General features: G+C 40.3%; 1 protein-coding gene across 2 annotated transcripts in view; it reads left to right on the forward strand.

Annotated features, from left to right (window-relative positions):
• The window catches only part of RAB31 (RAB31, member RAS oncogene family), a 126,123-nt gene that overhangs the window by 50,285 nt on the left and 59,695 nt on the right, over positions 1–16,143 (forward strand). For both annotated transcript variants that reach the window (XM_036092479.2, XM_078060602.1), the window contains exons 2-3: positions 3,084–3,163; positions 10,669–10,750. In XM_036092479.2, coding sequence (XP_035948372.1) covers positions 3,084–3,163; positions 10,669–10,750 — 162 coding nt within the window. The remainder of the gene's footprint in view (positions 1–3,083; positions 3,164–10,668; positions 10,751–16,143) is intronic.

Consider the following 16,143-nt stretch of genomic DNA (forward strand, 5'->3'; position numbering starts at 1 on the left):
GGGCCGGGGGACAGAGAGAGTTCAAAGCAACTGAGATAAAAAGAACTGAGTTGTGGGGTTTGGGGAACTGTGAGACACATTAGCCGGAATCCATCCTGAAGGTTCGGCTCAGAAATAGCAGCGGCATATTGATCTGGAATCCGAGAGCTAGTGTTTTAATTCTGTCGCCACCTCTTTGAACTCTGCACATCGATGTGCACACTGCAGATAAAAGGCCTTGGTGCTTTTGTTTCATTATGGCTCACAACCAGTGAAGGCCACTCTCCCTGGGATAGGAGACCTTCTTGAGAATGATGTTCTGATGAGTGTCACCAGCCGGGGCCCCTATTGCTCCACATTTGCAGGAACTGTCCTCTAAGCATGGGGGCCGGGGGGGGGGGGGCAGCGCGGCGTGAGAAGGAGTAAAAATAATTCAGATTGCCAGTTGATATTTCAAATCTCATTTTGTATTTCAGTGTAAAGAAGAGCACATTTCTTTTTTTCAACATTTCCTCCTTGATCTTTAGGCTTTTAGACACCTTTAACAGAAGAGAACCATATCAGTATTTTTTTCTTTTTGGGCTATGTCGTTTCCCATTCACATATAGATTGCATGATCCTTTCCGATGAGCATGTGTCGAGGAGGACATCTCTGTGTCTCCTTGCCTTGCCACCCCTCTTAGAAGAGCAGTGACTGCCAACTGAGGCTAGTTGCTTTGTTCTAGTATGTTCTACTTCCTGGGCAGTTTCCTGATTTTACCTTATACCTCTTCCTTTGAAATTTCCATTTCTACCATCATATTTTTTAATTTCTAAGGTCAGTCTTATTCGCTGAATAATCTTCTAAAATAGTATCCTGCTCTTTTTTTGTATGGGTATAAACATTTGGTATTTCTTAGCTGAGCGTTTATTTTTGATAGATTAAAATGTGTCCCGAAAGGTCTGTTAGCACAGCAGCTTGAGGACTGTTGCAACATCGCTTTTAGTTGGGGGATTCCATGTGTCAGGATCTGCAGGATTTTCCCCTCTTACCCAGAGGGGACTCCACACTTCTTCTGTCTGGCTTCACACGGGGCAACGTGTGAGCTGCATCTCAAGGCCCCAAGCCTAGCCCTGTCTGATACAGGTTTCCTGGAGACTCAACTTCCACCTCTTCTTGGAATGCAGGAGAGTCAATCCTATGGTTTTGTGGCCAGGGGCACCAAGGGTATTTTTTTTGTGCAGCCTTTCAACAGTTACTCCTGCTTTCAGCCTTGTTCTCCAATTCTTGATGTGTTCAGGGATTCTGTGGCATGAATTGTCTTGCTTCTCCGTGGCTCTCCTCCCTGGTGGCCTTCAAGGTTCCAACTTCTTCTTTCCCAGTGACCACTAGGCCACGTGCTTTTCATTGACATCACTTGTCTGGTGTCTCATCTCCTATCTGTTTGACCTTATGAATTTATGTCTTTTATTCCTTAAGCCATTTGACAAAGGTGTTTGGAGGGAGTGGATAGAAATGCATGTATTTGCCAAATGGCCAACAGATATATGAAAAAGTGCTCAACATCGCTCGGCATCAGGGAAATGCAAATCAAAACCTCAATGAGATACCACCTCACATCAGTCAGAATGGCTAAAATTAACAAGTCAGGAAATGACAGATGTTGGCGGGGATGCGGAGAAAGGGGAACCCCCCTACACTGTTGGTGGGAATGCAAGCTGGTGCAGCCACTCTGGAAAACAGTATGGAGGTTCCTCAAAAAGTTGAAAATAGAGCTACCATACGATCCAGCAATGGCACTACTGGGTATTTACCCCAAAGATACAAATGTAGGGATCCGAAAGGGTACGTGCACCCCGATGTTTATAGCAGCAATGTCCACAATAGCCAAACTGTGGAAAGAGCCAAGATGTCCATCGCCAGATGAATGGATAAAGAAGATGTGGTATGTATATACAATGGAATATTATGCAGCCATCAAAAGGAATGAAATCTTGCCATTTGCAACGACGTGGTTGGAACTGGAGGGTGTTATGCTGAGCGAAATAAGTCAATGAGAGAAAGACATGTATCATATGACCTCAGTGATATGAGGAATTCTTAATCTCAGGAAACAAACTGAGGGTTGCTGGAGTGGGGTGGGGTGGCTAGGTGATAGACATTGGGGAGGGTGTGTGCTATGGTGAGTGCTGTGAATTGTGCAAGACTGTTGAATCACAGATCTGTACCTCTGAAACAAATAATACATTATATCTTAAAAAAAAAAAAAGAAGATAGCAGGAGGGAAAGAATGAAGGGGGGGAATTGGAGGGGGAGCCAAACCATGAGAGATGATGGACTCTGAAAAACAAACTGAGGGTTCTAGAGGGGAGGGGGGTGGGAGGATGGGTTAGCCTGGTGATGGGTATTAAAGAGGGCACGTTCTGCATGGAGCATTGGGTGTTATACGCAAACAATAAATCATGGAACACTAAAAAAAATATATGTAAAAAATTAAAAAATAAATCATTAAAAAAAAAAGAAATGCACGTATTTGATTTCCAACGTGTAATGGACCTCTATCCTAATCAGCTTTAAAGAATTATTTAACAGAAAGAGCATTGAGATGAGACCTTTTTATAATTAAGCAGAACTGGAGGTTATTATGCAGCCATTAGATTCTGAAGAACAAATGTTAGAAATGCAGACATTAGAATTCATAAGTCTTACTGGGTGATACTTAGAAAAATAGATTACATAGTTTTTGAGTGCTAAAGGTTTTGAACAAAAGCAGTTTTATCTCTACCAAAACAATGCAGTGTGTTACCATACTTCTCCTCTAGACCCCTTCAAAATTTTTCGAATTTCTGGAGATACATATATTGTGAACATGTGAGTTCTAGGTTAATTATTGTATGTATGTGGGCCATGTTTCTAAAGCTTATTTTTACTATAGTTCTTTCCCTGCTACGAAAGCAATACAATTTCCTTGTAGAAAATACTGGTAAGAAATAGAAGAAAATATCCTCCTCTCCTACTCCCACCGATGAGAAGTAACTTCTCCTGTCGTCTGGTTCTATGTTTATACTAGGTTAGAACTGAATACCCTTGGTCTTCATGGCTGTGTGTCCTCAATCTTTTCCAGGATACCGGGGTTGGGAAATCAAGCATCGTGTGTCGATTTGTCCAGGATCACTTTGACCACAACATCAGCCCGACCATTGGGTAAGTTCCTGTATGTTCTTCTCTTTCACATTTCTTCCTTCCAAAACACCGAGAGGTCACTTTGTGCCTGAGCCTTCAAGAGTTTTCACCCCAGCCAGTGAGAATCTATCCCAACTGTAAAGACTTTGTGACAGAAATGCAGTGACTTTTAGGCAGGATGTCTGGGCTTACTGTCCCTGTCAATAATTCTTTTTTCCTAGCTGACTGGCTTCTTGGGCTTCAGCCTAAGACCATCTCCTTGATCTCCAAGAGCATTACTCTGTGAGTCACGTCGGCTTTATTTCCAGATGGAAGTTGAGACACAGGACAAATCCCTGAAGGTCGAGCTTTAAGTTCCTGCCAGTAAACCTGGAAATACTGTCCACTCACACAGCACAGTTGTCCAGAGTCTGTGGGGGCAGATGGATTTTCCTTTCTGGATTAATTGAGTGTTAGCATTTCCATTCTTATGCTTGGGGAGGGGAGGTGGATTGTTCACTCTGAGACCCCAACCTTAGAATATAGGGACGTTTTCCTATTCCGTTTTCCCCTTTCCTACAGATGCTTTTGCCAGATGTGCTTTGCTGTGCCATTTTGCAGGTGCTTGCTTTTTCACTATCTTAGAACTTGGCCTCACTAAAGTTTCTCCCTGAAAATATCATGCTCTTTGCAGAGAGCAAAGGTTTTGTTTTCTTCAGAAGGGAAAGAATGTGTGTCTGTATTTTGGCAACACTGTAGGATTGATGAGCACAGGGGTGATTGTCTCTATCACTTGTAAGTGGAGAAGATTCATAGCAGGGCATAAGTAGATGCTCCAGCAGTTGGTTGATAGGCCAGTGGCTGGAGTGGGGTAGGTGAGAAAATCCACTACAGTTTGCAGTTAAAAGTGCCTTAAAGAAACATGTTCACAAAAAATATGCATCAAGAACAAGTTAGCTGTGTCCATTTCATGGATGCTGGCAGAGGACACATGACTCTGGATCAGACACAGGGGAAGTAGCAGCAGTTGGAGTATTCTCATTTTATATTGGTTCCTGGAGCACTAATTTCTTGTAGGGTGACGTGAAGAGGATCAGATGATATGCTATATGCAGTGGATTGAGTTATAAGAGAGGACCCCCAAGTTTAGGGAACCCAAATCTTTTATAATGGGCAGTAAACATGTCTGTGCTTTGCTCCAGAGGGAGACCTTGTTTCTCTCTTCCAAGACTATTTGCCTCTAAGAGGTGGATCATTTGGGTCACAGTATCTTGGTCAAAGCAAGTCATAATGCCTGTCCAGATTCAAGGGAGGGGAAATAAATCCCACCTCATGGTGGGAGGCAATCATTCAGAGGGGGAGCCGTATGGATCATTGGTACCCATTTTGGAGACAATCAGTCAAACCCTGTTGACCCTGCTTTGTCTAAGAAATGCATTGTGGTGGTTTTGGGCTTTTAAAAAATTATGTATTATATGGAAATTCTCTGTACTTTATCTTCTTTTTTTCTGTAAACCTAATACTTCTCTAAAAATAGTCCATTAATTAAAAAATTATGTATTCATTCCTCAAATTATAATGCTCATTATGAAAAATTCAGACCATACATAAAAATGTAAAATAAAAATTGAAGTCAGAGGATTTTACTAGCTTTCTGATCCCATTTTCTTCAATTTACATCAACAATATTTAGGGTCCAAAGTGCATACTTAACATGCTTCTTATAAGTATTTTCTGTGTCTATGCAGGTGTACAAATACATAATTTCTAAAACCAAAAATGGCATCATATTCTACCTGCCATGCCACATCATGCATTCTCCATCCTCTGCCTTATTTTTCTTTCATGAATACAAATTTCTTAGAAGACAAAATAAAAGGAACACTTTACTGTATATTTCCTTGACAGAGTCAAGAGTAAAGTCTAATTTTTCTGATTATAAAAGTTCATATTCATTCTAAAAAACCACAGAATTTATAAAAATTGGAATCATAGTATACATACAGTTTTTTATCCTGTTTTCTTAATATATTTTGAACATTTTCTTATAATATCACATAACCTTTAGAAACATGGAAATACTATTTTCTCTTTTTATAAAAGTATTATATACTAATAAAAGATTGAAAATGAAGAAAACTGTGAAGAAAATATAAAAACCACCTATAATCTGGGGCTCCTGGGTGGCTCAGTTGGTTAAATGTCTGCCTTGAGCTCAGATCATGATCCCGGGGTCCTGGGATGGAGCCCCGCTTTGGGGAGCCTGCTTCTCCCTCTCCCCCCTGCTTATGCTCTATCTCTTGCTATCTCTTTCAAATAAATAAATAAAATCTTAAAAAGAAAAAACAAACTGCCCATAATCTGCCTTCTGGAGTAGCTACCATAAATATCTAGTATATCTTCTTCCAGGGTTTTTGCTATGTGTATATAAAATCTTTAGTAATTCACCATTATATTATGAATTCCATGTTACTAAATGGTCTTTTAAAAAAGGATTTTCACCCCACTTTTATGGAGATATAATTGACATACATCATTATATAAAAAAGCAATGATTTTTGGGGCACCTGGGTGGCTCAGTCAGTTAAGCGTCTAACTCTTGGTTTCAGGTCAGGTCATGATCTCAGGGTCGTGGAATCAAGCCCCGTGTTGGGCTCTGCATTCAGCATGGAGTCTGCTTGTCCCTCTCCCTCTGCTCCTCCCCTGCCCTCTCTCTCCTCAATCTCTCTCTCTCTCTCAAATAAATAAATAAATAAATAAAAACTTTTTTTAAAAGCAATGATTTTTAATGGCTGTATTTTCCATTTAAGTCGTTGAGGTTATTTATAATTTTTTTTGTTTACTTTTTAAATAATGTATGATGTATATCCTGGGGCATAAATATTTGCACGTACCTCTGATTATTTCATTGGGTTAAATTCATAGCAATGGAATAATTCAGTCAAAGAATATGAACATATTTAAGGCTCTTGATGGATATTGCCAAATTGTTTTTCAGAAAGGTTGTCCTTATTTTTCTGTACACTTACCAGCTTTAGGTCTTGAAACATTTTTGTATATATGATTTTGAATTGTTATTTTCCGCTGAACTTCAAACTTAAGCATTTTCTCATACCTTAAAATTTCTTCATAAATATAATGTTAAGTGACTGTAAATTCTGTGCTGTTCTGCTGTCTACATTCCTTACTTTTCTTCTGGAGTCAAGGTTGGGATGGGCTCTTCCATTCTTATCTGTTGTCCTTTCCTGATATCGTTCAATTGCCCAATTAAAAAACCCACTCAAAATTTATCCTCTCTTATGATTTTGAAAAAAGTGTTTCCAGACTCCAGCTTCAGAAAACTAAAGCTAGCAGGAACAAAAGCATTTCTTAGAAGGTGTTATATATGGACTGCAGTTCTCATCCTCCAGCTGCTGGGTTCAGTGTGCTGGGACTCTGGCTTTAGATGAGTTTTGTTTAGCCAGCACAGTGCTTTAAAATTTTTAAGCCAGTAATGGAGAATCAGGAGATTTTTACATAATAAACCTGCATTTCTGGCTTCTTTTAAAAAATCAGTAGACTTGGCGTAGCTGGTGCACATGCCCACGTGGCAGGAGCCAGCTGGACCCGAGCCTCGGGTGCTCCGTGTGGGTGGGCGGGCTCTCTCCTTTCCACGGCGCTCCTGCTGTTTACTGTTATTTTTATCAGTATGAGTTTTATACCTAGTCCGCTTGGCTCATTTATATGGTTGCTGCCTAGTCCTGTAGACATTTGAGTTCAGGCCCCAGGCCCAGGGCCTTTTTCACTGTAACGCTGCTGACTCCAAGAATCAGAGCAGCGAGGTGACTTGTTGAGGCACACACAGCCGTGAGCAGCGAACTGATGACTCAGACCAAGTGAGTCCACTTTCAAAGTCCACCCTTGTTCTTCCCACTGTGATCAAACTGCCACTGGGGAAAGTCCACGGGCTGTAAAATGTCATTGTTTCAGCATCGAAAGAGTTCATTCTTACTGTCTTCTGTGACTCACAATGAAAAATCTTGGCTTTGCTATTCAAGCAGATTGTGTTGAAATCTTGAACATATATGTGTGTGTGTGTGTGTGTGTGTGTGTGTGTGTTGTGTGTCTCCCTTTCTGTTTCGACTTTTACAAGGTAATTGTGTTACTTCTATGCCAGATTTTGGTTCCCACAGATAACAAAGTCAGTTCAGCATTGCCAAGGCTCCCCCCTCCACCACTCTGGAAGATAATCTGTAGAGAAGAAAAGAAGCTTGAGGTTCTTAAGATCGAATGTTAGCAAAGCTGTTAGAAAAAAAAACAACAACCCAAACAACCAAAAGAAAAAGGATTGTCAGTCGTTATTTCAAATATTAGTCGTCTTTTTTCTAGTGGCAGGAAATGAGGAACACAGAGGGGTGTGTACATGAGCGTGTGTGTGTGTGTGTGTATGTGATCCGCATGACGACTATACTAAAGCTGGTCCTCGCAGACTTACTGTGTATCAAGCAGGAATTTCACAGGTATCATTCCCTCATTTGACCCTACAACAAGCCCCCCAGATATGCAAAGTAGATACTGGTTCTGTTTCTCAGATGAGGAAACTGAGGGGCTATCTAAACACTCATTCTACCTTGCTGGAAGCGAGGGCAGGCCTCTGCATTTTGTTCCTGACTGTGCTGATAGATTCTTTGACCGTGGACAAGGCAGTCTTTCGGGACTCAGATTTTACCCCCCTTGTCTGTAGAGTGAAGAGGTTGGCCTGGATATTTCATGTTTTTTTCCATCTCTAAAAGTCTCTGGTTCTAAGATTTTAAAGGCATGAACTTAATTTTCTAAGCCTGAGAACTTTTTAAGGGCAGGGTTGATATATTATTTATCCTAGTGCCTAGAATTTATTGAAGAACGAATGAAAATCTGGCCTACATCAAAGTAAAAACAAAACCAAAGGTGTTTACGGAAAAATTCTCTAAACAAAGTTAAAGGCCAAAGGTTAAACCAGAAAAAATATTATTTAAAATATACTATTACAAAATTTTAGTGTAAAATACTCAAGAAGTGAATAAGAAAAGGGTGAGCACCCCAACCAAAAAGTGGGCACAAGGTCACAAACTAAATATTTACTAAGAAAAACACAAGTGAACAATAAACACTAAAATGATGTTCAAAGTTATAAGAAGCATAATAAAAATGGGAATGACATATCATTTCTCCTTATCATACTGGAAAAGATTTGAAAGATCAGGATTGGCGGGGAGAAGGTCATCTCCTACATTGTCGTCATGAGTGTGTAGGCTGCTCCCACCCAGTGTGGCATGTCTGTTTCTAAGGAAATAGTTGTACAAGGACACAAAGATATAAGTACAAAGATACTCATTTAATCATCATAATAATAGTGGAAAATAGGTGACCAAAATGTCCATCAGTGGGGTAGCGAATAAAGCCATAACATGGTGTAGAATATTTAGTCATTTTAGATGATGTTGATCTGTATTCACAGAAATGGAAAGATATCCATGATACATCGAGTGGAGGGAAAACAAAATGAATGTAGAGTGTGATCAATTACGGATGTAAACACTGTATAAACATAATTTGGAAGGATATATACCAACTTATTAGCAGTGATTGTGGCTAGGTGGTGACATGACAATTGATTTCTATTTCCTCCTTTGTTTTCATTTTTTGAATTTCTTTTTTGGGATGTTCGTATATTGCTTTTGTAATGGGAAAAGTAATAAAGACATTTCCATTTTTGGAATATATTTGCTCTTATCAGTAGTCTGTATATTTTAAGCACTTTAAAAGAAATAAAGTGTCATAGGACAGTTGTGGTTTTGATGATATTGGGTCATATCACTTAGAAAACTGCTTAGAATTTCCATTTAGTGCAATCGTAGGTTGATAAATAGAACTGTTAACTTTTGGCGTTGTGTGAGTATGTTGTGAGGGTTGTGTGGGAATTGCAGGGACATATGCTTTTCTACTTGAGACTTGTATAGTTTGCCTCTTAGTCTTGGGGAAAAGTAGGAGAAGTTGAGAAAACATTACTGGGATGGGTGCTGAGTGACGTAGGGCTGTACTGTGTGCTGGATGGTGGGTCGGCTGGGCCATAGGAAGTAGGGTAGACAGCCTGATACCTTACCCCTAAAAACTCTACTGTGCCTCTCCTGAGAATAAGAACATAGTGAGTATACCATTATCACACCTAGAAAATTAATTTTTAAAAAAGATTTTATTTATTTGAGAGAGAGAGAGAGGAGAGAGAGGGTGGGAGAGGAGCAGAGGGAAAGGGACAAGCAGACTCCACGCTGAGTGTGGAGCCCAACGAGGGGCTTGATCCCCAACCCTGAGATCATGACCTGTGCTGAAACCAAGAGTCGGACTCTTAACCGACTGAGCCACCCAGGTGCCCCTAGAAAATTAATTTTGATTCAATGATAGTATCTGACATATAGTCTAAATTTAAATTTCCCCAGTTGTCCTCAAAATGTCTTTTAAAGATTTTCCCCTCCTAATTCCAGATGCATCCAAGGGGCATTTGGTGGTTTTATCTCTTTCTTCTCTCTTAATTTAGCTTCTAGAACAATCTTCCTGCCTTTTGTTTTGTTTGCTTTTCATGACTTTGACTTACTTGAAGCATTCAGGCCAGTTGTCTTGTAGAATGCTCTACATTCTGGATTTGCCTGATCTGTTTCTTATGATTACATTCAGGTGAACTGGTTTTGGCCAGAATGCTGCACAGATGATGTATGTGCTTCTTATTCCATCACACGAGGAGGCTTATCATGTCTGGTTGTCCCACTGTTGGGGAGACCCACTAGTTTTTAATGAATGGGAAGCTTTATCTCACAGAAAAAAAAAGTCAAGGGTATAAACTTTCCACGTATTGTATATTTACGTCTTTCATGAACACAAAGAAAACGTTTATTAACAGGAAATATACAAAAAAAAGAAAGTGTCAAGTGTTTCATTACCTACTGAGAGTTTCGAATCCTTTTTTTTTTTTAATGGAGAAAATGTAAATATTTGGTAAACCACCAGCCTTTACCCCTGCATGTATGAAAGCAGGGTGGGAATGAGATACGGTCTTCTTTTAGTTGCTGCTAGTGTCGGATGCACAGCATGGGTGCATGTGGAAGGCAGTTTTCTGTGTGTGCCATCACAAGGCCCACACTGTGATGTGGGCTGCCCAGTCCGTTCTTCATTGTTGTAATAATATGTTTTTAAAATCTTAGGTTTTATTTTCTTTCCTGAGATTTGGGGCATATTATCTTAGAACAATTGAGCATACTATCTTAGGACAGTGTTTTTGGAAGCACAGTGCTTTGAATGCATTCTTGTCTTTTCAAAAAATTTTTCCTTCCCTAAACCTCCAGTTAGACTAACAAAAAATGCAGAATATTTTCTTCTGGCTGACAGGACTCTAGCAGCCCTTCTTTCCTCTTAGTGGTGCCCCAGGAGGGAGCTTTTGGAGTCTTGCTGAGGCAAAATGAACTTGTGTGAAACAGGAGTCTTTGTGAAGATTGAGGGGCGCCTGGTAACGTGGAGATGTTGATTCTCTTTTTCAGGGCATCTTTTATGACCAAAACCGTGCCTTGTGGAAATGAGCTTCATAAGTTCCTCATCTGGGACACTGCTGGGCAGGAACGGGTAAGTTGTTGGCTTTCTAGCGAAAATACTGAGCCCGGTTCTCGAAGGTTTCTTTGTATTTGGCAAGACTCTTGGTTGCAAGTGACAGAAACCCAGATTCAGTGATTTAATCAAAAAAGGAAATGTGTTCTTCCACTGTGTGAAAATGTATGGGGTAGCCCTCTTGAGATAGGGCCAAGTTCATCAAGTCCCCCAAATGTATTGTCAGAGGCACCTGGCTCTATTCCTGTTTCTCTCCTTGTTTCCCTCTAGACTGGCTTCATTTTTAGGCAGACTCACTTCCTTCCCTTCCCCGAGGGTGGCAAGGATGGCTGCATCAGTGACTCCAGGCCTGCATTCTGCCACCTGAGCAGCCCCACAGATGACAGTACCTTTTTTCCGCGAGTTGCGCCCCGTGTCTCAGCATGGTCATGTGTCCCACTCATGAACTTGACACTGTGTAGTAGCATTCACGGGGGATTTGGCACTCTTATTTGTAGGGCCTGGTAATACACTTTACCCCTAAAGGTAGGGGCTGCCATCAGCCACACTGGTTGGAAGTCCGGTAGGCTTAGTTACCCAAGGAAAATATGGGTTCTCTTACTAGAAAATGGGGCAATGGACGTTGGGTTAGCAGAAAGAGCCAATGACTTGTCTCATTCTTCATTCCTTTTATTTGCCAAAAATATTGATGGGGAAGATTATTTAAGAAGCTCGTGTTTTTAGATTTTAAAAAGTGAAATAATACCAGCACAGACTGACTGTAACAGGATATTCGGGTAATCACTAGAGTGTATATTATCAAAGTCGAAAGGGGTGGTCAGAATAAGTGACACACGGGGATAACCACTAGCTTGTCTTCACTGGGGGCTTCCAGCCTACTCAAAACTTTCATCAGAGCTAATGATTACGGAGTAAAATAGGTTGAGCTTCCCCTCGTCTGATCCAAGCTCACGTGTCACCTTCTTTACCTACCCTATTCAAATGTCAACATTCCCCTTTTTCCGTCCCTGCTCCACTCACTTCCTTTTTCTCCACAGCTCTTACCACCTTCTAATACACTATTGAATTCCATTATTGATTATCTCTCTCTCAAAGGAAGAGAATCCAGGGTTTGGGATAATGCATCCCTTTCCTTACCAGCTCCTAACAAGTCAAGTCTGTGTTTCTGTAAGTTTCATTTTATACAAGTCCCCACTCCAGCAGTTGTAGATTAAGGCTACTAGGGTTTTAAAGATGTCTTTCTTCTTAATCAGGACGAATCTTCTGGCCTACAAATGCCAACCTCATTAGAATGTCTTCTATTTTGCTGCTAAGTTGAGAGCACAGACTTGCACACACGAAGCCATTACTTAGAGCACCTCTTTAACTCTGTTAGTCTGCTGTGCCTGCTGACCTCCGAAATGAGAAGGCGGATCCTAGGAGAAAATGTATACTCAGGGATCTCATCTTTACATAGCTTCCTCTTTACCTACTATGTACGTATATTTGTAGTATGTAGATCTGCTAGGTTTTTGGGGTTTGGGGTTTGGTTTTTTGGTTGTTATTTAAACTTAAGCAGAGAGGTTTTCTTGCTCCCATTTTTACTTTTGGTCATGAAATAGTTGCTTTTGCAGCCACTGTTAATGAGCATCAGTCAATTTTACCAATAGCTGGCTTAGTATTAGCAGTACTACTGCTTCTCCTATTAGCGGATATTTCCCGAGGGCTAGCTATGTTCCACGCAGTGTTCTCATGCCTTCCGTGTACTAACTAACACGCTTAGTCCTCTCGCAGCACTCTGAACTGGGGACTATTTTTATCCCTCTTTATAAGTGAGGTCACGGAGGGACAGAGTGGTTAAGTAACTTGCTCAAGATCACACAGCCCATTAGGCCGAAAGCTGAAATCTGAATCCAGCAGTTTGGGTCCTGAGCTTTGCTTTGTAGTTTTGTTCTGCTAGAAAAATCACACAAAAGCCATGCAGCCAAGAGTAAAATTATCCAAAATCCCACCACCCAGATATCTCCACTGTTTTTCAAATTTAGTTTTTAAATTGAAGGATAATTGACATCCAATATTAGCTTCAGGTGTACATCATAGTGATTTGATATTTTTATACTTCTTATGAAATGATCCCCACAATAAGTCTAATTTCCGCTTATTTACATTAGATGACTATTCTTCAGATATCTCACTCTGTGTGTGTTGGTAACTTCATATCAAAGGGCTCAGGGTTCTTTATAACCTGCTGTTTTCATGTGGTAATAACAGTGTTTCTGAAGAGAGATTTCTGTATGATCTAAACGGAGTATTTGACATCTACTTACCTATTCTGATAAAATATTCAAGTAGGTGACTGCTTTTGATGAAATTTGGTCCTCTAAAGTGACTACTGTAGTTTATAGCTTGCTGCCTGACCATCTCAAAGCAAAATAGCAATAGAAAATTTTTCGTATGACCATATTTCTAATAATTCTAATTGCTTTTCCTAAAATTGGATTTTTAGAGGTGATAGACATCTGTGCCTATATTGCTATGTCTGTCATTTTAAAAGCATAGTATTATATATGTTATTATATTATACATATTATATTATGCATTATATATATATTATATATTATTGTATCAGTGTTATTTGTATTATTAGTAGTATCTACTATGATAATTATTAGTATTAGGTGTGCAAGGCCAAGTCCACACTAGTGCTTCAGGGAGGAGGGACTGACTTTTGGATGAGAACTTCAGGTGGATGCTTTTTAGAATCTAGATTTGTGGACAGCATGTGAGAAATGTCTGCACAGCCTTTGTGGTCATTGATGCCTCTAACCCTCGAAGGCCTGATTTAGTTATCCTCAGGCCGTCCTTGTCTGCTGTCCCTCCGTGCAGTCTCGCATCTCTCCAGTGATGGCAATTTCTCAGTCATTTTGGCAGCTTGTTGTTGGATTTAATCATGCTTATAATGACGTTGCCTAATGTTGGAGCTAAAAATACCTTCCCTGCTGCTGCATGTGCCCACCGCTGTTTGTTCTGTCTCATTCATTGTTGGAGTCCAGCGCACTTTATTATCCCTCCTAATCTTTGTAGGAATCGGCTACTGTTCTTCTTAGTCTTCACAATTTTAAACAAACAAAATCTCTTTGGATTTATGATTTGATAATATAAAGACATAGATTTCTGTGTCCTTAAAGGGGTATAATGCTCAGTGCAGTGCTTAGCATGTGTTAATTACTCAGTATTTGTTTAGTTGTGGAACTATCGAACCACCTCTGCCTAGCATACACGGTATTCATTCTGGACTACATTTGTGGCACAAATTCGTACTCTTGAGAACTCACTCTCCCATCTGAGCACTGGAAAGGTAAAAGGAGCCCTCTCTTTCTCCCTCTCTCTGTAGAAGAGAGTGTTCATTCTTGATATGCTGTCTTAATTATGCTTTTCATTCAACCACATATGATGAACATCCTATGATCCTTTCAATGGCAAACGGTAATCCATAGACTGCCTCTGTAAAAAAGTGTTTTCAAATTTAACCATTTTCAATTAACCAAGTGATTGTTGAATCCAATTTGTTAGAAGCTTAACATTTTCAAGGTTTGTGCATTCAGTTTGTTGCTGCCAAGAGGGGTATAGAGGGTGCAAGAGTGCCATTGGAGTGCCCGTGTTGTAGTGTTGGTGTGGGCTTTTGGGGGTTTTCATCCTGTCCTCTCGGAATGAGTTGTTGTGCTGGTTTCTGCTTTGTGTGGAGCTATGAGGAGAACTCAACAGTGGGGCAGCAGACGCCCTGGAAGAATATACACAGGAGCTCGAAGAGGTCCCAGGGGAGAGAAAGGAATTTATCTGCCCAGCTTCGTCCTCCTATCTCCCACTGGTCAGGGTTTGTGATGGGAAGATGAGGCTTCTGTCCTAATGTGTCAACACATCTGTCTTTCCCTTTGGGTTTCTTTTGGACTCCTTTCTTTGTTTTTCCACATAAACTGGGGACTAGAATATCCTCATTGTTATTAAAATGTTTGGGGGCACCCGGGTGGCTCAGTAGGTTAAGCGGCTCAGGTCTCGGTTTCAGGGTCATGAGATCGAGCTCAGCATTGGGCTCCTCACTGAGCGTGGAGACTGCTTGGGATTCTCTCTCCCTCTTCCTCTGCACCCCCCCCCCCAAAAAAAGTCTCATCTATAGGAATTGCAACCTCCATGTTCTAGATGTGTGCTTCCAAGTCATTCTGTTTTTGCTTTAAAACACAATTGCAATCCATAGGATAACTCCATTAAAATGTTCATATCTTGGAAGAATTCCATGCTTCATTTTCTTGATCTGATCCATCAGAGCAGTATTATTTTAAGAATCTAACATGAACAAATATTAACATCATTATCTTGTTTCACTTGGGTTGAAGTCAGTGTTATGGCTGTCTATCTGCCCTACTGCCTCAGTCAGAATAGTTGTATTTATAAAATTTGCATTTCAAATGCGCCACAGTCACAAATTCCGCATAGGTGAATTGATGGTTCTTTGGTTAGAATAAAAGCTCTCCCCTGACTCTACTAACATATCTGAAGTTGAATAGATTGACTTCTGAAATCAAGCTCGTCATTATATACTTTTTTTTTTTAAAGATTTTATTTATTTATTTGACAGATAGAGAGAGAGAACAAGTATGCAGAGAGGCAGGCAGAGGGAGAGGGAGAAGCAGGCTCCCCGCTGAGCAGGGAGCCCGATGCGGGGCTCGATCCCAGGACCCTGGGATCATGACCCGAGCCGAAGGCAGCCGCTTAACCGACTGAGCCACGCAGGCGCCCCCATTATATACTTTTTAAAGATGAAATTGGAGAACACATACACAGACTAAAAAATAGGCCCCCTTTCCCAATACTTAGCAAGAATTATGGAGCTTTGAATTTAATGATAAAAATGACATGATACAAAGATTTGTGTAGGAAATTATATAATTTTTACCTACCGCCTTTTTTTGGGTATTTTAAAAAAATCGATGGAACACGGAAAATGAAAGAAATGATAAGAACAATATTAAATACTGAATAGGACTAAGCCCGTATTATTTAATAAAAGATTGAGCTATTGTAGAAGTCTAAATATGATCTTAAATAAACAAGACTTTATTTAGAATTTAGAATACCATTATTAATCCTGAAAATTGACACATGGCTGTGTGTTTTAATTCTTTTTTTATCTTTTTATTTAAAAGTACTCTTGTACTGGGGTGCTTGGGTGGCTCAGTTGGTTAAATGTCTGACTCTTGATCTCCATTCAGGTCTTGATTTCAGGGTCGTGAGTTCAAGCCCCACGTTGGGCTCCACAGTAGGTGCGGAGCCTACAAAAAACCCCCCCCCAAAACAAAAAACTCATACTTACAGAAAAGTTACAAAAATATTATGGAGCTCTCTAGCTGAGGTGGCTCTGCTTCAAGCTGTGGGTC

The sequence above is a fragment of the Halichoerus grypus genome, chromosome 13 (assembly GCF_964656455.1).
Source record: "Halichoerus grypus chromosome 13, mHalGry1.hap1.1, whole genome shotgun sequence".
Lineage (NCBI taxonomy): Eukaryota > Metazoa > Chordata > Mammalia > Carnivora > Phocidae > Halichoerus > Halichoerus grypus.